At 39.3% G+C, this 25295-nt stretch overlaps 1 protein-coding gene across 2 annotated transcripts in view; it reads left to right on the forward strand.

Moving 5' to 3' along the window:
* Positions 1–2786: 2786 nt before the first annotated feature.
* Positions 2787–25295, forward strand: part of igsf21a (immunoglobin superfamily, member 21a) — a 157898-nt gene continuing 135389 nt past the window's right edge. For both annotated transcript variants that reach the window (XM_069711315.1, XM_069711316.1), the window contains exon 1: positions 2787–3208. In XM_069711315.1, the coding sequence (XP_069567416.1) occupies positions 3070–3208 (139 nt within the window). In that variant the 5' untranslated portion in view covers positions 2787–3069. The remainder of the gene's footprint in view (positions 3209–25295) is intronic.

Raw genomic sequence — 25295 nt, forward strand, 5'->3', positions numbered from 1 at the left:
CACTTGGGTGAGGCTAAACATGACACTGATACATTACTACCCCTTTAGTAATTAGTGGACTAATGGGTGTTTTACGTGCTGTGGCGTTATAGTAATATGCATAATAACAATAATAAAAAAGGAATAGGTGAATTGAACCGTGTCTGTAAAGGCTGAACATTACGATCTTTGTACGGGTTGGAATTTATGGCAGTGCTGCGGAATTGAAATGATTTACAGGTGTATCTACTAAAGTGACCACTGAGTGTATATGTCAGATTCCTGGTTGGCAATTGGCAAACACTGTATGTGCTCACAAAAATGGTTAAGTGAGGATGATACAGGCACCACAACAAAGTAATTCAAAACAACAAGAGCTTAATGATAACAGGGAGGACGAGAAGAATGAGAGGAGACAGAGTAATCCTCATAGACGGAGTCAGCTCTATACACGTGTCAGGCTTCCTCTTCCTCTCAATTCCTCAGATCCTAAATACAAAGCTAAAAAAAACAAAAACCCACTTGCAGACTTATTGATTTGTACCTGTGGTATAAAGAGAAAAGTAAGCACATAACGACAGTGTGGACTCTAATGAGACTGAGGACCCCTCTTTGTTAGTGAGCTGGATGCCATATGGACAGCAACACATTCAGCTCTGTTACCCCAATAAATTGTTGTTGACACTGCCCTCTAGAGATGTGTGATAGTGCACACATTAGTACTGCAGACCTTAACCAAGAAAAGCCTCCTCTCTACGCTGTCAGCAGTGAGGGGCAGCTTGTGTGAGGGTCGCTGGCGCTGCATTTCCGCGTCCTTCGGTGGCTGGATTTGTATGGTGGGGACACCTTTTGTCCTATTCACAGTGTTGTCGTATGAGGAACAGCTTGTTCAACTGGTTGTTCAGTCTGGTGTTGTTGTGCTGCATGGCGAGGGTGTTATAATCGCAACGTGCGGACCACCCGATCTCTGTCTTCTAGAAAACAGCTTTCCTACAGGTTCCTGTATTGGTAAAGGTCTTACTGGTCCGCCGCCTCACAGATCGATACGAATGTATGGTCTTCATATATCGAGTTGGCTCTGCAGAGAATGGGAAACCAATGGCTTTATTTTTATTTTTTGTGTGGGGGAGAATGAAGCTGGCATGCTAGTGGCTGTCTTTCTGAATAACTTATTGCCTGGACTTAAAAAAAAAAAAAAAAAAGCCCAGAAGACCATTTCACAAAATACTTATAGCGCTGCAAACATCATTTCAGAGTAAAACCGAGTAGCAAACCAAGCCTGACCTTGCTAAGGTGATGCTGATTCGAAAGACATCGCCTGAAGCACCTGTCAAACTTCAGAGAGTCTTGAAGAGTACAAAATACTTCTAGTCCCTTTCCTCTTGGGCACTTTTGTTCTTCTGATTTCAGAGATGACCATAATGACAGAAAAAAAAAATTGAACTTCCTATTATTGAAGTGTTTATTTTGCTCAAATATGACCGACGTAAAACTGGTTCATGTTTATGAAAACAGTGGATATACTAATTCGATTTTTTTTTGTTTTAGGAAATGTCATTGTTATATTCAAGTATACATGTGGGACATTGTTTCGATGCAGGTGACATTTGCAAATGAGTTTCCTGTTTTGAATGACGCGTGAAAAAAGCAGGGCTGCAGCCAGTGAAAACGGATATTGTGAGAGTGTACAAGTGTCAGTCTTCTAAATATGAATGGTGAACACATCTCAAGTGAAATCCATGAATCCACTTGCTGCCTGCATGATAGATGCTCATTAATGAGATACATGATCGCAGCCAATTTGAACCAGAAGAGTAACTTTAACTGGCCCGATCAGGGCAATTAAACAGATACCTCTTAAGTTCAAATAAGTCTTTAATGTCGTTCCAGCTTAATATATTTGATGACCATCTTTTCCAGTTGGTGGATTTTGAGGTCTAATTGTAAGACTTTAAATGTACAGCAATTAACTGGGAGCAGCATGCTAAGTACTGTAAAGGAAATGAAAGTATGTTGCGATAAATATATTTACACTTATTCATTGCATTATTGCAAATTTACAGGACAATAATGGTCAGTTAGTTCCTGTTCATCAACAGCAGAGAATGTAACTCTACTACTACCACTACTAATGATGATGATGACAAAGAATGAAAGAAGGACAACAGTCATTATGCCATTCCTTTTAAAATATGTATTAAAATACAGTGCAACACAAAAAAAAGCTAGACCTGAATAAACTTTGACCTTTACATCCTGCTGAATGATTCACGTTTTAATGCGTCATGAGATGAATTATAAGGCAAAAGTATAGTTGAAGCACCTTTTCATTCGCATGACAATTAATCTTTATTTTCTGTACACAAATTAAGCAAGCAACCTGTTCATGAAATGTTTTCTGAAAATTGAGCAGCTGATTGATCAGGCAGCTTCCGGCTGCTTAGTTTTTTTTTTTTGTAACGTACACCCTTGTAACGTATAGGTTTTACAAAGCATACAGGGATCTTTAGAAAACGTTTTTCACAAGGGGAAGGAAAAAAAAAAAAAAAAAAAAAAATCCAACGCAAATAAATCGGCTTAATGGGTAGAATTAGAGTGGTCTGAATCCAGGGTAGAATTAAGGAAAATTGTGTGAAATAAAAGAGCGAGTGATCAGGAATGACTGAGTCTGTCTGGAGGGCGGGAGGAGAGAGAGAGAGAGAGAGAGACACACACACACACACACACACACACACACACACACACACACACACACACGGAGAGAGAGAGAGAGAGAGAGGGAGGGAGGGAAGGAGGGAGAGAGGAACACATTTTCATCCAAACCTCTGTTTTTTCCAGAGCCTATCTCTGCTCCGCGGCTCAGCGCAGCTCCCTATTGTTTAAACTGTGAGGGGAAAAAAAAAAAAAAATCATTCCGCTTGTTCTCTAAGCGCATCCAGTGACTCATTTTTTTTTCTTTTTTTTTGATCTGATGTTCGATTCTCGCCGCTCTGAATGCTGCATTCATTGTCAACTTCTCCGATTTCTCTACTTAGACTTGAGCTGCATCATGAATAGTTTGGGGGCACCTTTCCATCGCATACCTCTGGAATGGTGGGGATTACACGGCCGAAACCCGGAGAGCATGTAAACGCAGATGGAGTTTGGGATTTATTGCAAAATAAGGGAAAGATGACCGTCTTCTCGCTGTGCTTGCTCTTGTGCGCGGATCTACTGGATTTAGCCGTCGGTAAGTCTGACCTGTCATGTCATTTTCACGCATTGGGGACCTCTCACAGCACCACCCTCCCCCTCCTCTGATCTATGCGTGGGGTCTAACAATAGCCAAACTGTCAGTGAGTTGAGGTATTCATATGTGACAGTGGAACAGGGCTACTAACTGGCCATTAACAAGACAGCCGGATGGAGGCGATCGGTGCCATGCTCGCCTCATGCCAACTTTCCCCCTCCGCGCCAACCAAGTCGTGGAGGAGCCAAATCAATGAATAATGGTCGGATTCAGTTCAGGCTGCAAAATGCGTGGCGTTGGCGTGCTCAAAGGAAATGCAAAAAAAAAAAGAGCGGTATAGCAGTAGGCCTAGTTGAGTATTAAGTCTTTATTCATCTGCATCGACTATCACGACCAGCATGCATGACAGCGCCTATACTTCTGTGTAACTATCCACGGTGCTCAAGCGCACTCCTCGGCGGGGTTTTTTTTGTGTTTTTTTTTTTGGGTGATCGTGGCTTTTTGCACACGCATCAGATAGCGCCCGGGCTCAACAGATATGGAAGTTGTTGCCTTAAAAAACAAAAACAACAAAACAAAAAACATTCAGGCGCGTATTTATTTTTTTTCGTGCAGATTTCTGCCCACAGCGCGGACTGCACAGCTCAGTGGTGGCATCTGTGTCGCGTGTTTCTTTTTCATCCTCCGTTGACGTGTTTGGAAGATGAAAGCACAACCCTGATCGTTTTTTTCCCCCCTCATAATTACAATCCTGGATTCGAACCAGTACATTTTTTAAAGAATTATTAACGTGCAGTTTAAAGGCTTGTCTTGTTTTTTTTTTTTTTTTTGGAGACAGTGGTGATGGGACTGGGGATGTTGTACTGCAATTTAGGGAGAAACCACCTTAATTCATATATCTATTTTTTAACAGATATACACCTGGAGGCAGACATTTAAGCATGCACCTTTATTAAGATGTTGCTTGTGGTTTGTGTGTCTCTCTACACGGTGATGTTCATCAATAAGAGTTTGCATTTACAAGACTGCATTACAAGCCCTCGAGTCCCTTCCCGAGAAAGCGAGCTGTGTACCAGGCTCCTTCTCATTCTGCTGGAGTTCCAGGCTCCCACTCTGTGGCCGTTAGCAACCGTGTTGTTTGAAAGGACTTCAGAAGAGAGTTCACTCCTGGCTACAACATCAGCGCAACATGCCGTACAGACTAACCTGTTAACCTGCGGTGATAGCCCGGGATAGGGTTGTTTTGATGTGTTTTTGACCTTCGCTGACCCACATAGGAAATCATTATGTCAGCTGGGCTTAACATAATGTTAAATGATAAAATGCCTCGGGAACTTTCTTGCTCAGGTGATGGTCAACTGCACGGAGGTCCTGCACTCTGCAAGTACACGGGATTACTTTGGTTTCATTACATGTTGCAGTGGAGATTTTCGATGCAGGTGTTACAATTGATCACCATGTACACAAACAGTGAGGAGTAGAATTGGACTATCGGCAGGAATTGATTCGTGGTGACTTATGTTGAGACTGATTGGCTTTTGTTCGTCTTTCTCGGAATTAGTTTCAACCAAATAGATTGCGGATAGACCTTCGGATTTCACCATGTCTGTCTTTTCCTCAATAAAAAGTGATGACTGTTGTCTTCTGGAAATTTAAATCATACTAGTACACAATTTCTTTGTGCGTGTGTGTTTTACAAAGAGGAAGACTCTATTTCAATGTGTGCACGGGTATCTTCAGTTAGATTTTGAGAGGGCCTGTAATCAGTAATTCCAATTTCATGATAAACATTTTTTATCATTCACATTAGCAAAAGTTTTGACAAGCGAAATGAAACTCATGTTATCCTCTCAGTTACAGTCCATGCACTCCTGCTGTTTACCAGATGTGTTCTTCTTTTAGATCCTTTGGCACCGCTCAGCTTAATGCAGATGTGTCTACAAGGTAGCGTTATAGCTAGTGAAATTCAGTAGCTTTTAGTTTGGCTGTTAAACATTTCACAGTCATTGTAGTCACAGGCTACATATTCAATGTTTGTATGCTTGTGTTTCTCCTGGAGTTACTTTATTAATACATATTTAATGCTTGCCCATTTATAGATCAGCGTGTGTGTTCCCCCACTCATGCAATGTAAGAGAGATACATTTAAATGCAACACATGCTTAACAGGACACCATGTAGGTGATTTGTTATGTTTTAACAGGGCGGATGGCTCAATGGGAGCATTCATCAATACAATATGATTTATCGATGCACAACACAATTAGACTGCTGGTATTTCTGTGCCCTGGTCTGGGCCATAGATTTTTAACTTGCACAAACTTCAGCCAGATAAAGGATCAATGAGTCAAGCAGAGTAGATAGATATATTCAACCAAACAACCCCGCTGTCCCTGAACTCTCTCTGCTACCAGGGGATGGAGACAGGGAAGGACGGGTTACCAAAAGGGGAGGAATCCCGGTCATTTGCTGACGAGGGGAATGGCCTCCCCTCTTTTAATTGCCTACTGAATACACCACACGGGAGCAGTGTGTTCCCGAATAGTTGCTTCCAGTAGCACAAAAACTTTTGGAAATTAGGAAACTAGTTTGGCCCATAAGCTCCCATCCCCCCAAAAAACACCTACATATTTTTGACAGTCAAGATGTTTCCAAACAATTAGGCTAAGCTATTTTACGGCATTTTACTGGCAGTAGAATTATTGGTACCAGGAAAAAAAAGGAAATGACCACCGATCTCAACATTTCGAAAGTTTACTAAAAGAGCCACACCATGATCAAAACACACATGGAAATGCCTGGAGTTTTCCGCTGTGTCTCAAATATAATGCCACAGAAGATGAAAGCGACGAAAGAAAGTGTTTGTTTTTATTCGTTAAACACAACATGAAAGAGGTGGATTTTATATACTTTTTATAACGGAAATGCTGCTGTACACATTTACAATTTAATAAACTAGTTTCACCCTACTGTGAATGTGAGCTTTTTATCCTCTTCTAAACCAAAGCAGCAACAATCTACATTCAGACCTCAATTGTGGAGTCTTGGATCAATGGAGATATGCTCCCTTAAAAAAAAAATCACCACATAGATCATTTTTAAAAGCAACTTATTATGGTCCATTGTTATGTTTTATTATAAGTGACTTTTAGAGGCCGTGTGCAGAAGCCATTTCAACAAATGGCGTGTTAATGTTTAAGTGACATGACAAAACATCAGATTATGACAGGAGAAAAGGAGGAAGTCAGGTCGATCAGCAGTGTCTGCATAGGGAGGAGGTCAGGGTGGAGGGATGATCAACCAAACTTTGGAGTTCAACATGGCAGACTGCTATCCAATTCCCATTTGAATCTCATAGTCACCTTTGTTTCTTTTAACTATAAGATTTTTTGATTTGATTTTGATTTTATACACTTTATTAATCCCCGAGGGGAAATTTCTTCACTACAGCAGGGGGGCTCTCAGGGGGGAGATGCTGCAGCAGGCTGCCACTAGCGCGGCGCCAGGTAACCTGACCTGAGGTGCATGTTTTTGGATGATGGGAGGAAGCCGGAGAACCCGGAGAGAACCCACGCAAGCACAGGGAGAACATGCAAACTCCTCACAGAAAGGCCCAAGACCGGATTCGAACCCGGAACCTTTTTTGCTGTGAGGTGACAGTGCTAACCACTGCACCACCGTGCCGCCCCCATAAGGATGAAGCTCCTTTAACTTTGACAAAAACTTTGACAAAAATCTTATTTTAACCCAAATCATGAGCTCTTCTTACCTAACCAAATATAGTTTTTGTGCCTAAACCTCACCAAATCTGTACCATAGAATATTCACATTATAAAATGGTTGTTTAATTTGAACTGTTTGTTTGCTGCAGTATGCCACATAAGTATCTTATGAGAGGGCAGGGACAAATGGCATATATGGCCTTTTAAGTTGGAGGACTTGTTTAAAAGATGATGATCAATTAGTCAAAGTTTATTTCTCCCAACCAATTACACCTGCTCACTTGCAACCACTTGCTACTTTTCAAGAGATAGTAATAACAACTGATCCATTACTTCTTGTTCGGAAAGAATTTATGAATCCAACACCGTAGACTTTAATTGGGTAAATGTAGTGATTCATCTGAATATGAGATAGCGAGGATGGTGTGCTTTTCTCTGTGGTCCTATTTGTGATTTTGGTACATTTGCGTAGGGCATTGCTTTGTATTGAAGTGTTGTGCAGGGTACCTTGATGGATTTTTTTTTTTGGCCTTACAGACTTCACCTCTGCTACCCTAAAAAAAAAAAATAAAGAAAAAAACGTTCTAATAGGCTGGCACATGGTAATACTGCCAGTATTACAATGCAATTTAGAGAGGAACAGACTTGCTTCAGAGAGCTCAGAGATTTCTTTAAGAGATTAAGAGCTATAGATAACAGTGTTGAGAAAAGGAATTGAAATGATATCAAATTGCAGCTTTTTGAAGCTTTTTTTTCTCTGGCAAGAGGAGTTGGCTTATAGTATTTCCTCTCATTCCTTTCTGGCCTTCTCTATTTCTTAATAGAAATCAGTATCTCTCATACTGTAACACACTCCCTCTTTTTTTATTTTTTTTTAACTTTTTAGACCAAGCTAGGGATGATGAGTCGTGCAGAATAATATTCGAAATATCCTTTGAATTCAGACTGAGGATAATTCTTTTTCTCGAAAGCTACATGAATGGTATCCCTCCTTGTTTACTCTCACAGCATGTGACTGTTTTCTGTCCAATCAATTATGCATCTTTCCTCAGATGTTTATATTTATTGTTTTGATGCTTTACCAATTAGTGTTGCTGCAAATAAAAGCTTTTTGTGTGTGTGTGTGTGTGTGTGTGTGTGTGTGTGTGTGTGTGTGTGTGTGTGTGTGTGTGTGTGTGTGTGTGTGTGTGTGTGTGTGTGTGTGTGTGTGTGTGTGTGTGTGCAGTATTTATATGCCTAAATGCAAATGTGGTTGAAATTGCTTTAGGTTGAGGTCTGAACAGCTGCATGTAGGTTCAAAGTGCAGTGCAGTAAAGTACAAGGCGCTCTAATTTTATGCAGATCAGGAAATGGGACAGGCAGCCTCTAGTGATTTGCTACCAGTAGAATCTGGTAGGAATATTACAGGGATAAGGAGCAGAATAATCAACTTTCATGGACTCATGTTGGCGATGGTAAAGGTCAAAGGGATACTAAAGCATTATGAAAATTGGACTTAAACAGCACCGTCCAACAGAATGCTTTGGTTGTTGGAGTTGTTGTAGTCAAAACTGCAAAAACATTAAGTGTAGAAACATGTGTGATATTACAGCTACACATGGTATAGCTGTAAAATTACATGACAACTTGACATGGCATGTCTGAAATAGACCAACTGTCAGCTATATGTCTGAGTCTGCGACAAGTTAATCAGTTTTTAATGCCATATGTTCTTTCAGTGCAAGTTTATCTTCAACCCATCTGTTAAAGCGTCCAAGAAAATATCTGCCTCACTCCACAGCACTGAAGGTTGGCTTGCAAATGGTGTGTCACAGCAGTGTTGACAGATTTAACAGGAACTGGGTCTCTGTTAGGTTTACGGTGTACCGTGTATGTTTGCTACTGATGGCTGGTCTTGACTCACAGGAAGTGAGAGGAGATATGAGCCTGGAAAATGGGTTGTGGTTATGCCACTATCTAACAATCACCGAGCTTTGAATCACATTGCAGCTCTCAGCGGTTACATAAAATGATTATGCACAGATTAGAAGCCATTTTCACTGTCTTGATCCGCTATTGTGTTTTTGGTCAGTCAGTCTGACTGTTTGAATTATTTGTATATATAGTTTTAGTTTGGAGACAGTGTATAAGACGATTGTATTTATTGATTTATTTCTCACGACTCATTTCTTGACTCTTCTCTTATTTTTGATTCACAGACCAGCTTCGACTCATTGTAAAGTATCTTGTACGAGTACAATTTAGCATCACACTGTCTTTTGCAGCAGATAGCATCCCATTTCTCTTTGAGCTCTAATATATTCTAGTGGTATGTCTGATACAACGGTAAGTTCACTCTTCCAAACAAAATGAGGTCTTAGCAGTTTGTAGAAAAATACAATATTAATTTCTGTCAAGTGGCAGATTAATCACAAACAAAGGAGTGCAGGTCTCTTGGACTTGGGCATGCAACACAAACTGCTTCAAGTCTCTGGTTGACCTTGTTGAGAGTACTTTGACCGAAATTACAGGAGAAATACAATGAAAAGGTAGCTGCAATGCATCTAATAGTGCCGCTTATGGAGGGAAAAAAAAAAAAAAAATCCAGGATCTGTCCACACAGCTGTCATTGTAGATACTATGTGTGTGACTACCAATTGTCTACTTCAGTGATCACCTTCAATTAAAGTATAATTTTTGTTCGGCTCACCTTTTAGTCCAGATCTTTTGTAACTTGAAATCCCATTTAAAGTAATGAAAGAGCTGTATTAAAGCCTGAAACAGGTTGGTGACCCAGAAATGGCAGCTTTTGTTGAAGGGCCTCAGCCAGCTTTGTACATGTAGACTGTGGTGCTAAAATGAAATAGCTTTTACTGCGAAATCAGAATGACCTAAAATTGTCTTTGTGGTGCCATGCAGTCCATACAGGACTTCAGTGAATATTTTAAGTTGATTGTCTGATTATTAAGTACAAAAGCTATACCTGCTTTAAATCGATTGTCTCTTTAGCTCCCGTATTGTGACGTATTTCGGAATCAAAAGGAAAATGGGTGAGAGATATAATTATGATTAAGGATTTGGTGTAATCTAAATCTGATTGGGTCGCCGAAAGGTTGTTGTGCCTCGGGCAGTACAAAACAATACAGAGCCGTAGAGGACTGTATGTCTCGACTATGGATGGGATGTGATTTTTGAATATTCAAATGGTAGTTTATATATATAAAAACGGTCTGTTAGTATTTCCGTCTATCATTCTTTCTTATTTCCCCTGTCTTTACCGGCAACTTGTTGTAATGTATTATTTCTGTCAGAAGGTGACGGTAATACGCATAAAAGATTTTTAGCAAATTTGGAAAAGTAATTTTGCTTGAAAAGCTTATCCCTCGTGTCAAACCACACCATCCCCTTCCTGTCATCTTGTTAGATTAGATCAGGAGGAAAACAAGGGTTAACTTGAAAATAGTTTCAAAATTAAGGTCTCTGCTATCTACCCCCAAAGGTTACTGGTCAAGAGTAGTTAGGGTAGGGGTTAGCTAGTCACACCAGATCATTTAATGATTTCATGTATATACTGCCAATTTTTAGCGTGGTACTACCAGATGCTCCATTGGGGCTCGTTTCCAGTCGTTTCATCCTAAAGGGCGTAGACCTCTGGTTAATTTAGAATCTATTGGAGCAGACTTTAACTAATTGTCATTGACCGCCATGTGACTTATATTGGCCCCAAAACTCAGTAACCTTTAAACAACAGACACTCTCCCCCCATATGAGTGTAATGCAATGTCATGTCGCTAAGAGACCAACCCAGATTTTAAGAAAAATTGTTCACATTGTTCATGCTCCAGCTTCAAGAACTTGATATTTGCTGTCGTTGCTTTAACTGTTCATCCTGCTTTATCTAGCTCTGCCACCAACGCCATTGTTGGAACTACATTTGTAAACAAATACTTGACTTGAACATCATCGCACTTAGCAACCCCCACTGGTCTCTGATTGGTCCACCCTTCAATGGATTAGCGAACCTTAATATGAACAGGGTTTCCAGACTACATGCACAGAAAAAAACTATGGCTGTGAGCAATAGGTGGGTGGAGCCAAGCTACCTGAGACCAAAGAGAAATTAAAAAAAATAATATATTTTGATAAATGTACAGTACACATTATGTATATAAAATAAAAAAAAGAACAAAAAACTCAGAATCGGAGCTTGACTAATGCACTTTTTTTTTTATAATGTGTTGAAACTGTAACGGGTCAGTTTGCTTAAATCGCTGAAAGGAAAAATGTGGAAAAATCATTTTCCCCTTTTCTCCTTGACCCCAGATGATATCTTAGAAAAAGGGACAGCTATTCAGTAACCATTGATTTTAAAGTTATTTCTTTCACAGTCACATTATGCTGTTTTGCAGAGGGACTGTGTAAACCTATTATGCTATTATCTAACAAAAGTCGGGTACCAATGCTACAAATTTTTCAACAGCATGGCTAAAGTGGTTTAACACCTTCTAACCATGAGTGCTTTTGGTTTTCACACCGAGGTACAGGTGTTGTTCTCGAAAGACATGCTGGCCTTTTAGTTCTTCAAAGTTATCCGTCCCAGTAGCATGACGCCTCGAAATGCCTCAGACAGCAATAAGCCACATGTGGAAAAAAGTCTGAGCAATAGCAGACATGCCAGCTAACTGTTTTTCAGTGTGAAGCCAAATCATCTACTTGACATCTTTGCAGTGAACCACAGACTGGAGAGCCATTACCATATTTTATTTACAGCTAGGATCCTCAACTATGGGGTTTGCATCCAAGATGACTTGTTGTCTAGTAGCCTCAGGACTTAGGGGGTGAACCACAGGGCGCATGTCTACCACAATGCAAATAGTGTAACAGAATCCGTAACCATCGTGACAAATTTGTCTTCCCCCACTGCCACCACAACAGCCTCTGGCATGGAAAGTGGTACGAGGGAGAATCAAGGAAAACAGTCCTGGAAAAATGTACTTTACTTTGCCTATATGGCTGAAATACATTTGTGTTCTGCAGCGGTGATGTTCCAAATGATCAAATGATAAAGCCTGTGATTAGATGAGACAACTAAAGGCTTGGGGCAAGAAGTTCAAACAACACAGTAACTTTCCTCACTACCCTTGTGGACCGTCGTACGCACATGTAGGCTGGCTTGCTGATGTCTCTGGCTTGCGTGGGAGTTTGAAGCAACTCAGATTCCCTCAGCAGCCGGTGGTTTACAGAGATAGAGGAAAGAGTAGAGAAGCTTTACTCAGAATGGTCTCCCAAGATGGCTGCATAGAGAAACTACAACATTCCTGTTTGTAAGCTACAGTGAGCTATAAAGTACTGTCAAGTAGTGTCATATGTTCCCTGAGCAGAGCTGTTATCAGCGAACGTGTTATAAAAATCATATTTTAACATCAGAATTTTATCCTTCTAAAATTATCAGCCTGCATAACCGGGGACTCCTTTACAGGCTTTATCGGCAGTTTCTCTATATTCTTGCCTCACTGTTTCCTACATGCTAATGTGGATTATGCGATTTTGCTTATCGGGTCCAAACATGGCTGCTGAGTAATAACAATTGCTCCGCCACTGTGTCCCAACATTAGTCTACGTATTAAAGACTGTGAGTGCTGCCTTGTACATGATACATGACACTTATCTCTGCATCCATGGTTCATTACAAGGGAGCTTGAGCTTCCAGGAGTAACACTGCTGTGCGCAGATGATTTTTCATACATTGAAATTCTGATTCTTTGCAGTTTGTTTTCATTTTGCTAGCTAGGAGTATTTTTTTTGGAGGATCTGATGAAAGAGGAACTATTCAAAGTCAGCTTAAGTCAGATTAAGAAAAAAAAACTGAGCTTGTGTTTTTATATTACAGTATCTAACTCAGGACGTTACATTGAATATATGTTGTCAAAACAGGTCTCTTTAGTCGGTAAACAATAGTAATATAGCTCTATGTTTATGTAAAATTACATTAATAATGCGTTGCATTAATATTTATAACTTACCCCCATATTTTCATGTCATGCTAATATATGTAAACATCAATCTTTTCTATATTCTTGAGTATTACTTAATATAAATATGAAGCAATGCTTCAACCTGACAGGAGAATCCCATTCTTTTACTTGTAATTTAAATCCTCATTTTGAACTTTCACATAATGTAGTACCTGTAACTGTCCCAATTACTGCTTTGCTTCACTCTTCGCTCTACTGGGTTTTTTCTTTTTACTTTATGTGTGAATGCAGCATCGCAGAGGTTTCATGAAAAATCCAGATTAGGCGTGAAAAAGGGAAGAGATGGGAGAGGAGGGGTGGGAGGATGTGGGCAGGGGCGGGGGAGGGCTCTAATCTGCACATTGACGTCACTTTGGATGGGATGTAGCTGTGCAGATGGGAGTAAGGGAGGATTGTGTGGGCTATGTATTTTATGACAACAGATTATTCCTTTTTTGCATGCTGACTTCCTCCATAAGCACCACAGAGACCCTCCGCCCCTCTCAGGACAGCGTGCGTAGATTTTCTATCACCAAAAAATAAAAAAAAACATGACGAGATCCATCTCCAGGCACACGAGCAGGTATTAGTGAAGTTTCGCAGACAGAGTCAGTCCATGATAGGACAAGTCTCTGTTCATCCTATAACATCTGTCATTTACGATAACATTTATCAGGAAACCTTTGATCCGCCGCAGAACTTGTCATGCAAGTTCAGAGAATTAATCTCCCGAACACGTGACATGAATTGTACAATAACAGGAACTGCGGTGGCACATGGATCACAGCCTGCTTTAGAAATGATTATTTTTTTACTTCACTGTTTTTCAAGTTGAAGCTTAATATTGCTAGTCTGCTTCATCTATTAGGGTGATTACACTTAACTTTTTGCTGCTCGCTCCTTCATTCTGTATCTTTATATAAAAGGAGGATTGTGATGATCTAATTTATTCTTCCCCAATAAAACTGTCAGTGTTAATTTAACTCTAGACGGGAGCATGGCTCCTGCCTTCTACCTGGTAATTCTCTGCTAGCATACTACATTCTCAGGGAAAGTGGAATAAAATGTTGTCAGGGAGCAGCTGTAATGACATCACTTTTAGCTGCTTCTAGTGTTATTTTTCTTGAAATAATTAACTTGTAGTATGAATATAAGTGTGTAGTTAAGGTGTGAGCCTGTCCTTTTCTGAATATGGTCTCTTGAGGAATGCAGGCATGAAGTTGCAGGCTGTTCATCTTTACAAACACTGGTGCTTAACCTTTGCACAGTTATCTTTAGAGAGCAACATTTTTTTCTTATCTTTATTTTATCATGGCCATTATAAGTTTCTGAAGACTGAACTGTACAATGTCTTGTTTTTGAAAGCTTTGCTAAGTTATAAGAAAATAGTCTGTCATCACAATGTGGAGTAAGTATTTGTTTAACCCTCAGGCCATGTCTTTTACTTTGTTATGGCTTCTGATAAGGCAACGAGCTCTTGTGCTCTTATTAATTTTAGCCGTAACTAACACGTAAAGAAGTCTCATTTCTTGATTTATAAAAAAAAAAAAAAAAAAACTAAATCTAATTTTACCTTGCAAGTCTGTGAATTCTTCACATAATACTTAAACATTTGACTGTAAATTTACCATAGTGGAGCCAACTCGGTATCATGCCAAAGTGTGTAATACAGCCATCAGACCACCAGAGGATACCGTGTCAGTGACTCGCCTAGAAGAGACACACCTCGTGGTTAGGTTTGGGAAAAATCATGGTCTGGTTAAAGGTGTCATTTGTAAGAAATATATCCCATTTCCTTGTACATCAGGGGGCGGTAGTGGGTCACTGTAGCATCCAGCAGTCTGCCCTTAGTTCAGTGTAAGACTGAAATCTGTGACCCATCAGATTCTATATGTTGGCAAGTTTGTAAAATGGTGAACATTTAAGCCTATAGTTTACGTTATGGCGTGATCATCACCTTTTTTTTTCATCAACCATTGTAAAACCATCGATGGACTGCATTTAAAATCTTTTTCAGAACGATTTGCGTTGTCAGTCGCTGCACTAACCGTTCATTTTGAATTGTCCAAACAAAGTCAGTACGCCCGGTTTGTTTGCTACAGAAAATGACCTCAGTTTTGTCGATCGATGGATAAAGAGCTAACTGAGGTCGTCACCTCAACTATGACAACTGGTCCAAACCGCCTATCAATAAACAACAAACTGAACATATCAATGCTGTCAGTAACATAGTGGAGGTGTACCGTGTAAAGAAACTCAGCCTTGAACTCAGCAGGATCTGATGTTGGACTGAGGGCAGACTTTACGCTACAGTGACTCACTGTACCATCTTCTGACACAAAGTGTATTACGAGACAGGCTGGGCCGGCGCCAGCTGGTTAGCATGTTAACTTCAGTAGATATCTTTGCAGCACAACATTTAAACGTCACTAACTAAACATCGACACTGCTATTTCTACACATACTGTGGGTCGGTTTAGTTAATATTGGACTGTTTTAAACTGAACATCTTACAGATTGCGCCTTTGTAATAATTACTTTTACGTCAGAAGTATTACATACGTCAGGCAAATTCTTTGACGTGAGTTACGCAAGTGAAACACATTATGTTATTTAGGTAACTTCCATACTTAAATTCACATTGACTTTTGCTTTCTCATGGACTTGAACCCTGGTCTTCTGGGAGAAAGTCCTGTGTTTGTTTCGTCTAATAACCCCTCCTGTCCTGCCATGCGGACCTTTTCACTCTTTTTACTTTGTCATTAGCCTGAAAAAAGCCAGACTACTAGTTGCAACAGTGATACTGTTTTGGCGCATATGGTGTTCAATGCCGATTTGGTTAAAGGCTGCTCCAAACATTTCAAAATGAAGCCGTTGTCCACGCCCTTTAGGATGCAACAACTGGAACAGATTCTCTACAGCGTGTGGCCCAACACTTATATTCACAGTGAATTTGGACCTGAAAACCGCCAGGTACTTTGTTAAGTTCCTTCTTTGATGTTTGCATGTACTCATCACGTCATGGCGAGGCGAAACGTGACACTTATACATTGTCCTCCCAGCATCATTATACAGCATCACATGCTTTGACGTGAAACCGGGCTGGCAGGGCATAACGTGACGACCTGCTGTGTCACTTTTTAAAATGTTTACATTGTACAGAAGTTTGAAGGCTGTGCCAAAGCTCATAACGCCAAGTGCATTATGGGTCATTTATTTGCTTTATAGAACAAAAACAAGAGAAGTCCAAACGACATGTGTGGATGATGTTGTGACTTTATAGGGAACAGCACCTGAAATATAGGTCCTTGAACATATAACAAAAAAAATTAGGTTGACTGGTGCTGTGGAAAATGTCCTTGTCCAATAATGTCATCTGTGGTATGTCAACCAACACTTGTACCAAGATGTATTCGTTCAGAGGCTGAGATGAAGTGTTGTTAGAGAGTGTTTCCCTATTATCTTAGCAGCTCTGTCTCTCTTTGTTCATTACAACTGGAATGATTTTTTTTTTTTTTTTTTTTTAAGGTAATAATTCATTTGACAGATGTCCAATTCTCAATAAAAAAAATATATATTACACTATGAACAGATGGCACATCGGTTCTAACTCTTACAATGGTATTTATTCAGATCATTCTATTATGTCAAGTTTGTTTGTATATTAAGTTGCAAAAGCAGTAACACTGGGCTTTATGTTTCACCCCTTGGATCACATAATTAGAGGGTCTGCCGGTGTGGACTATTGGCATTTGCTGCAGATTAGAAGCCACTTCTGTTTCTTTTAGAAATAAAACACTCTAAACAGAGACATCTCCCTGAGCAAAGTCACAGTATCTGTAAAAGAAAAGGAACTCGATTGCATCAGTGTCCTTTACAAAATTTCTAAAGCTTAGCTGCTTAAATTGCTTGTCATTAGCTTCAATGCTGCTGCTTACGAGGCCATTATATTTACAGTCACTCAGCACAATGCAGACCATGTGTGAGTAGTACCAGTGACACTTACTAATTATGCTGACCAATGGGTTGATGCAGTGTAATACTGCGCTGCTACATTAAGCAACTCTTAGTTCAGTGGCCTTTTAGCAGTTCTGGTGGTTTGGTTATGTGTCACTTCAATGCCGTTTGTTTTAACCATTATTAAGATGATTGAAGTGTACTATCTTTAATGTTGAAGGTTTATATGAAGGTTACATATCCAGTTACATATCCAGGCAGTGATTTATCTTGATAGTGGAAATCTTCTTTTTAGCTAAAAAAAAAAAAAAAGGTAAGAACTTGAAATGGTGGTTGGTAAAAGCTGGTTTTGCAGAACGTTGCTGTGGAGATATCTTTTTTTTTTTTTTTTTTTTAATGTTGTTGTTCTGTGGATCAAATTTTGTTGTGATCACACAATTCTGTGTTCCTTGTGCTGATTGTCCTTAAATATTGGGTAGCGAAGCCCAACAGGCTTTAGAAACTAATTTATCTTCTTTGTTATTAGACCTCATTATGTTGAGATTCTAAGTATCCAGACTGTAATGAAGGTGATGAATATCAGGTGGGAATAGGGAAAAGGAGAGCTTGCGCAAAAATATTTGGCTCTGGTGCGGCAGAGTGAAGTCAGCCCTGGGCCATGGATCAAGTTTGTGCTGAAACACCCCCACTGGATTGTACTTAATCAAACTTAGAGAGCAGTATGGAGAAGTGATGGTGAGAGGGAAAGGGAGTAGGTGGGAAAGGGAGTAGGTGGAAAACGGCCTGGAGAGCCGTGCACTTTAGCTGTGAAATAAGTAGATTGACAAACAAGAAATTTCTCTCTGTGCTTCCGTCGTGACTTGAAACCACCTCTTGAGTGAAGCATGCAGATGACAAAGAAATGGAGGCGCTTGATATGGTGTCTGGGGCTTGTTCTGTGTTCTCCTGTGTGGTCTTATGCAGATGAAGTTGATTTCCTAAACTGATCCACAATGTTTGAAACGATCAGTATTCTATTTTAAGCCTAATATACAATAGTTCGCACGAGTGAACTACAATGCAAGCCACGCTGATAAAAATCATAATTTTCTGTGAAATTGTGGATTATATCCAATGATTTTCATCTATCTCCTAGATCAGGGATTCCCAAATAACAGCAATTACATTCACATCACATTACAATGATGTTAAAACAGTGAAATCTTTTGAATATCCTAGAAATCTAATTTGCTTGTGCTTAGCTTCGTAGGGTGACTCCCACACTCGACAGAGGCTGTTGTTGATTTTAGCTTTTGAAATGTGTAAAATAAATAAAAAAAATGGCCACAAGGCCCAATAATCAGTCGATAGGCGAGTGACATCCCTGGACCTGACAGTTCAGAGAGAAGAAAAGATGAAAATTGACATTTCAACGGGAGCGTTGTGTTGTTGTTATTCAGCCTTTCTGACAGTTTGCATGGTCAAATCTATGAATTGTTATTGTCTGCAGAAGGAGTTGGTCCTTGGGAGGTCTGATTTGGTACATAGTGGTCTAAGGTCAGTAGTGTTTGGGAATTTGTGTCTTGGAGGATGTGCAGGTGCAGAATGCAGCACATAATTGAGAATTCTTTTTGAACCTCAGTGGTGGACATTTTTTTTTTCATACTGGGAAATAAAATAGGCTGACCGAACTTTCCAGTGTTCTCATGTTTTCTATCAACACTTGTTTTAGCTCTGCAGCTGTGTTACATAAGAAAATCAAAACTACATATTGGATGCAACTACAAACTAGCGGATCCTCAATATTTAAGGGTTTGAACGGGAAAAAAAAGTATTCAGATATTGCGAATGGATCACGTTGGTGCTGACAAAACTGCAGCAACTCCTTACCCCGTAAAGGTAATGCTGCTTTCACATTCATGAAATGACTGTGTTTCACTATGTATTTATGCAGTTATCTTGTCAAGCTTGCATAATAGTTTTACGATATGTATTAAATGTTAGTTAGGCACCTGTTTGGCGGGAGCAGCAAAGAAGTTGAATTGAATTGCTTTCCTGTCATTTCAGCGGTTTGATTTACGCACCCACTCAGCTGCTCAGTTTCCTCATGTGGCTGCCTCTTCCAAGGGGAGTTGAATGTAAGAGAAAGCTCACATTAGTCCTCGTCACAGCTGACTGAACATTCGGCTACATTCTGCAGGATAGTGAGACCTCCATCATGTCACAGTAACACTCAGGGATAGAAAATGCCAGTTTCAGGATGCAGTCAGATTGTAGATTCAATAGAGTGTATTATCAGTTTTGTTTGCCATTTTATCTAATCCCCTTTTCTATGCAAACTCAATAAATATGTATGTCATCCTCAATTTTATACCGGAGCAGCACTGAAAATGAGAGAAATTCAGTGCACTTTGACTGGAATGAAATTCAGCGAAATGTCCTTGTTATCAGATGTTGGACATCTGATGCCACAAAATCAAAACAGATGTTATATAATGAAAAGTGTGGCATTTTTATTTCATTATTTAAAAATATGGAGGGCAGAGCTGTTCATGTTGCTGTGCAGGAATCCCTTGCAGATTATCATATTAGACTCCGTCATTCAGGTTTTTTTTTAAGACTCATCAAATTTCAGTCCCTTTAGATTTAAATATCTTCATCACAGTTGAGATAACGTTAAAGATATGTGCCATTTGTGTGACTTTAAGAATTAACCAATCTCCTTCTGGTATGATAGATTCTATGAGTTTGGGACATGACTATTTACTCATCTTTCTAGAATTAAAGGGTATTGTTAAGTAGACATCTGTCATGCTCCAGAGACAGTCTGCAGATGTACGTTTCATCCCCTTCTCGCCCTCCTTTCCATCCCATTCACCCCGCCCTCCTGATGGGTCCACACTCGAAGCTGTCAGTGTCCGGGACAATAATCCCAGAATAACAATCCCAGAATATGAGGCTACGCAGTGGTTAATATTAATCCTGTTGTTTAAGCTCCACCCATCGGGAAAGGCATCAGCTGACAGAAGGATTAAACTACATTTGGCCAGGAAAAAAAAAAATAGATCTATCTGAAACAACATTGTTTACGATTAGTCACTCATAGGCTGGAAGGGAAAATGACCTCTATTGATAAAGACATGCACAGTGGAAATTCAATGAACACCGCCTCAGCCTATACGTCCACACTCTATTACTATTTTAATTCTCAGTTTAAAAGACAAACAAGAGCTTTATGACCAAAGCTGTTATAAACGTGGACATGACGAATAACTTCCTGCAGTAATACATACAAACAGCCTGTTGGCAAATCACATTCAATCATAGACAGTTAAAGGTGTTGAAAGAAGAGACCTGCTGCTGTAGCTGGAATCGGTAAACAAGACACATTGGCTCTCTTTTTACGTTTCTATCTTAAATATGATTAAGCATTATATTTACAGTAGCTTTTCTTGGCATCTATTTTCACTTGTCTTGATTCTATGTACTTTTCCAATATGTATCAGTGAAGGAATCCATGCAAAAAGAACAGAAATGGCGCTATATATTTACTGATTAGTGGTTTCTATAACAAGGGGAAATCTAGGTTGTTTTTCTGATAGAAAAGATGAATTTGCATGCGTACATTTGTATAAATAACCATTAAGATATATATTCCCCCATTAATGCAGTAATTACTCCATTTGTTAGACAGTTCTCCTTGAATTAGATTCACTGTTATAAGCGGTTTTAGCTGCATTCAGTGGCTGTCAGTGTCTCAGCATATCCTTTTTTGACATTAAACTGCACTCATTTCTTCCTGGTACTTATTACTGCTGCTGTGTTTACTACATGTTTCATATTATGTCAGCTAGCATTAAAAATGTCATTCCAAAGAAGACCAGCAAAAGTATGATATTACAGCAGAAGATTTTTCAGTGTAAGTATTTAGTAGAAACGGAGTGATAAGAGATGAACAAGGACAGGATTACAACATGTGACTGGAGCGTGCATTCACAGCCCAGTGAAGAAGGTTAAATCCTACAGTAGATTAAAAACAGAGAGGTTGTCAATGACATAAGTGATGCGATGAAAAAAAAAAAAAAAAAATGAGTGTAATTATGAAGAGAGTAGTGAAGGCTGTGACTTCATGCTCTTCGGTGTTCTAATGAAACAAAGACGGCTTTCTGGGTTTCTTTGAATGTGATGAGACTCGTCTAAATTGCCACCTCAGGAAAAGCAAGGTGATTTTGCTCCAAGGTTAATAAGTGCTTTTATCATCCCTACAACCTATACAACTGCCGAAAGCCTTGTGGAAAATTTTCAGTCTGAGGAAACAACATGGCAAAAAATATGAAAGGAATATTTCAGTTTTTTATTTAGACTATTTTACAACACACATTGTGTTGCATTACATAGCTAAATCGTTGCTTTAAAACAAAAAATAAAATTCTCGTTTAGTTTAATGGTAAAAGAAAACAAATCAAATTTACACTCACCAGATGAGCTTTAATTCCTCCGAGCAACCCTCTGGGGATATAGAGACATTGGGAGTGTACAGTATTGCAGAATGTTCTACTGATAACATGACATTTGTTAAATGTTAAGGTCAGGCAGATGATGAGATTCCAAAAGCGTTCTGAAGTGTGCACATCTTCACTGGCCAGAAATCACCATAACATTTTCTCAATGAATCTTCTGTCATTCTCTTCGTGTTGACTATGCCAAAGCAGACATGGCACATTCATTACATATGAAGAGCACATAATAATGACCGCAATTACCACAGATATTGGGGCTGGATTCATTATAGAAAAGAAGCTTAGGCGTAATTGTTTTTCACGTTTTTCCATGCTTCTTAACAAAGGGGTTTGGGGAATGAGATGGCCCCATCACAAAGGAACTGGATGGAGTGGAGAAACACCAGACCATCTATATTCAGCCAAATGTCACACTTTTGTTTTCCTCTAGTAGAGCATTGATTCATTTTTGGTAATTGAAATATGTGGAGTAAACTGTAGCTGTTAGTGCGATTAATGTTTGTCCAAATTCATACAGTACGCTACCTAATGGAAGCCAGTCAGTGGCAAAGCAAATGATGGTGAACAAATACATTGCTGCTACACATTAACCCCTTTTTTTTTTTTTTTTTACCAACGTGGTTGCCGGTGCCTTATTTAAAACTAGTTTCACGAATTTACACCAAAAACAACAACAACAAAAAGATTGGGTCTGGTGTTGAAAAGCTGACATTGACATCACTCCACAATATTGTTGACCCAGAAGTTAAAACAACTGACGTTAGTGGAAATGTGAAGGTTAAGGACCGAGAGCAGAATACGCAGGTTGTTCAAATTGCAGTGAATGAGGCGTTTAGGAACTTTGGAAATTGTAGGAAATGTCATCGTTGGATTCTCAACGCTTTAAAAATGAGACCACACAGGATGTTTTTAATCAATACATTATATATCCTCACTTTATTTTTTTTTTTTTTTACGTTAAATTTCAAACTGAAGAATTTGGAGACTTTATGAAACGTTAAGACTTTGTCGTGGTTCAAAATGCAACCATCAGTCATCAATAGTCTATCAAAACCATCTGATGCACTTCTCAATAAATCATGGCACAAACAGGACGACAGAGAAACCCAAATACTATGAAATTTACAGCGATGAAAGTAAAGCTGCACAAACAAAAGGTGTTTAAATGGCAGACTTTTTTTTTTCTTTTTCAGAAAAGTCATTGTAATGGATAACGCAAATTTAGAGTAGATTCCCTTTCACTGTTTGTGTTTGACGAAATCCACGTGCTGCAACAATTTATTAACATACTAAACCTTTTCAGTCTTAAGAAAGACTACATGCCATATTGATCCCTACAGCTCCTTCCACCTCGATGTCTTTGCAGCATTTATGTGGGATACTGCGTTGGCTGGAAACTACAGTCAGGACAGTTTTTTTTTCAATCTTTATGAAAATTTCATAACCCCTGACCCAGTGTCGAGATCCCCACCATTTATTACATAATGTAATACGTGTCAGAAAGCAGGCTAGTTCTCAAAAGGCACCGGGCCAGAACTGGGTCCACACCGGTCACGTCCTGATGGGAAAGAGCTACTAGATATGTTCACGGCAGAATAACATGGTAGTTATCCATTCTGATGAGACGGCCAGACTGACTAGTTCTCATAGTGTGTTTTAACTGTGTACCGTAACGGTCAGTTCTGTGTATGAAATCCTGCTGCTCTCAAGAAAAGGTTCAAGTTTGTCGTAGTATATTAAATATAAACTGGTGAAGGTCGCCTCATTTTTTGGTCAACTTCATTGAATTTACGTTTCTTATAAATCTTAATAATTGCAGATGAAGGTGCAATAAATTAAACTAAACACAAAGGCAGGTGTTTCTAATAAAACTCAACTGTTGAATACAGTATTCAACTATTTTCTTGTCCAATGACTTCTATGGTGATCCTCCTCTAAAAAAGACTAAGATACAACAAGTCTGTATTATTCCCCTGTTTTTTTTTTGATTGACACCAGCTCTTTCAGTGCTATCTGCTTCCTCCACCGTCTCCGGAGGGAAAATGAGTTGAGTTCCACAGAGTTCCATTGAGCATTGATGCCATTCCATTTGTTTTTGCAGTAACTTCCACAGCATTAATTTTATGTTCAGTAGGTGCCCAGATACGGTTTTTTTTTCTCAGGTAGAGTGGAATTGCATCTGAGTCAGTGGTTTATGTAGCTTGTTACTTCGTTGCTGAATATTTCTGTCAGATAACTCAACAGATTTGACTTTGTTTTCTGAGCTTATTGATGTCTCCACATCCGGTGCATTCTGCAGCTGTATGGCATGCTGCCGCTCTGCTTCAGTTTGCCCAGAAGGCAGTCTTTTTTTTTCTTCTTCTTTTTTTTCCTTTGGTAATTAGCTGCTGTCTTGGTAAATTAGATACTTTTACACAGACTGTGAGCACAAATACAATGAAAACTACAGCAGCCTCCTCTATGTGTAATGTTGCCCATTATTCTCTTCACAGATGCACAAGTTTCATCCTTCAGCACATGAACATTTTCTAGAGACTGTCTTCTGCTGTCAGAATAAGCATATATAACTTTCGGATCATGCCACAAGTAAACAAGTAATAGCAAGTAAACTCAATTCTACCGAGTTCCACTAAAGCAATAGCCTTTCATTTTTAAAAGCTATCGCTGTGACTCTCCAGAGAAAAGAAGCAATCATCTAAAAGTGAGCATTTGTAAAAGAATGCAGGCTTCTGAAAAAATAAATAAATGGGTCCAGTTAACCTTCTCTGGCTTAATGATAAATAAAGATGAATTTGTAGCCTCTCCTGAACTGTCACCTGTTCCAGATTTGTGTGGATGTGCACGGCATTTCTTAAATTAGTGATAGCGGTTGTCACACAGACAGTCTTTGGGCTACCCCTGTGGTCGTGGCGAGTTATCCTTATCAAGTAAGCAGAAATAATTAGTCTAAAACCCACTGCTCTTTCATCTTAGCCTCTTCTGAAGCTACTCACAGTTGGCACAGCGTGATGCAAGCTACAGAGTAGTTCATTTACTGTAAGGCTTTACATACTGAACTGGCAGTACTGAGACAATACTAAGCTAATAAATGGTCCTTTTAGGGAAACAGAATCAAATCTAATTATTGTTATTATTATTATTATTATTGGTGTTATTGTAATGTTACTAAAACAGGCTACTTCAGAAAACGGGATGCTGCTTTCGATTTTTGATATATGCTAATATGTGTTTAATACATGTTTGAGTTTTCTGTCCTCTGAATGTAGGGAAGTGGTCTCTCTTGTGGTCCACTGTGCTGACAATACAGTCAGAGACTGCAAAAGTATAATCTCATATAAATTCCATGTTCCAAGGGCTGTGCCCAGACAACACTGTGATGTATGAAGTCACCGGCAGAGAAAAGGGCAGGTGACAAAGCTGCAGACTGTTTGATATTCAGAGGGGTAGACTTCCGCCGACTGACCTGCGTGAGTACTAAACGCCCTTGCAGTTCAGTCACTAAGGGGACAATATACAATAAAAACAGTCTCTCCTTTACAATGACGTGTGAATTATTTAATGATGTATTAACCAAGGACTACTAGTTGCCTCTTCACTACCTGGATATATTGGATTTCGTCAATCTGAAATATTTGTAGCACCGAAAGAAAAATACTTGAAGGTGATGTTAATCCTCTTGAATGCAGATTTTTTTTTTTTTTTTTGGGGGGGGGGAGGGGTTTTCTTGAGGCTTTATTAAATGGATTGTAACTGACCTTGCTCGGGCCTCCTGCAGTCGAAATTTGCAGTCGAACCATAGAAGAAGAAAAAAAAGAAATATCGGTTCATCTGAAAAGAAGGTAGCATTCATATTCCTGTGAAATCTTTACACGGTCATAGCGTTTCTTTAGAAAATTGCATAAGGGACTAAAACAAG

This window comes from Brachyistius frenatus, unplaced genomic scaffold, assembly GCF_029030835.1.
Source record: "Brachyistius frenatus isolate BFR_SWC_R1_liver_20210118 unplaced genomic scaffold, ASM2903083v1 Contig_98, whole genome shotgun sequence".
Lineage (NCBI taxonomy): Eukaryota > Metazoa > Chordata > Actinopteri > Embiotocidae > Brachyistius > Brachyistius frenatus.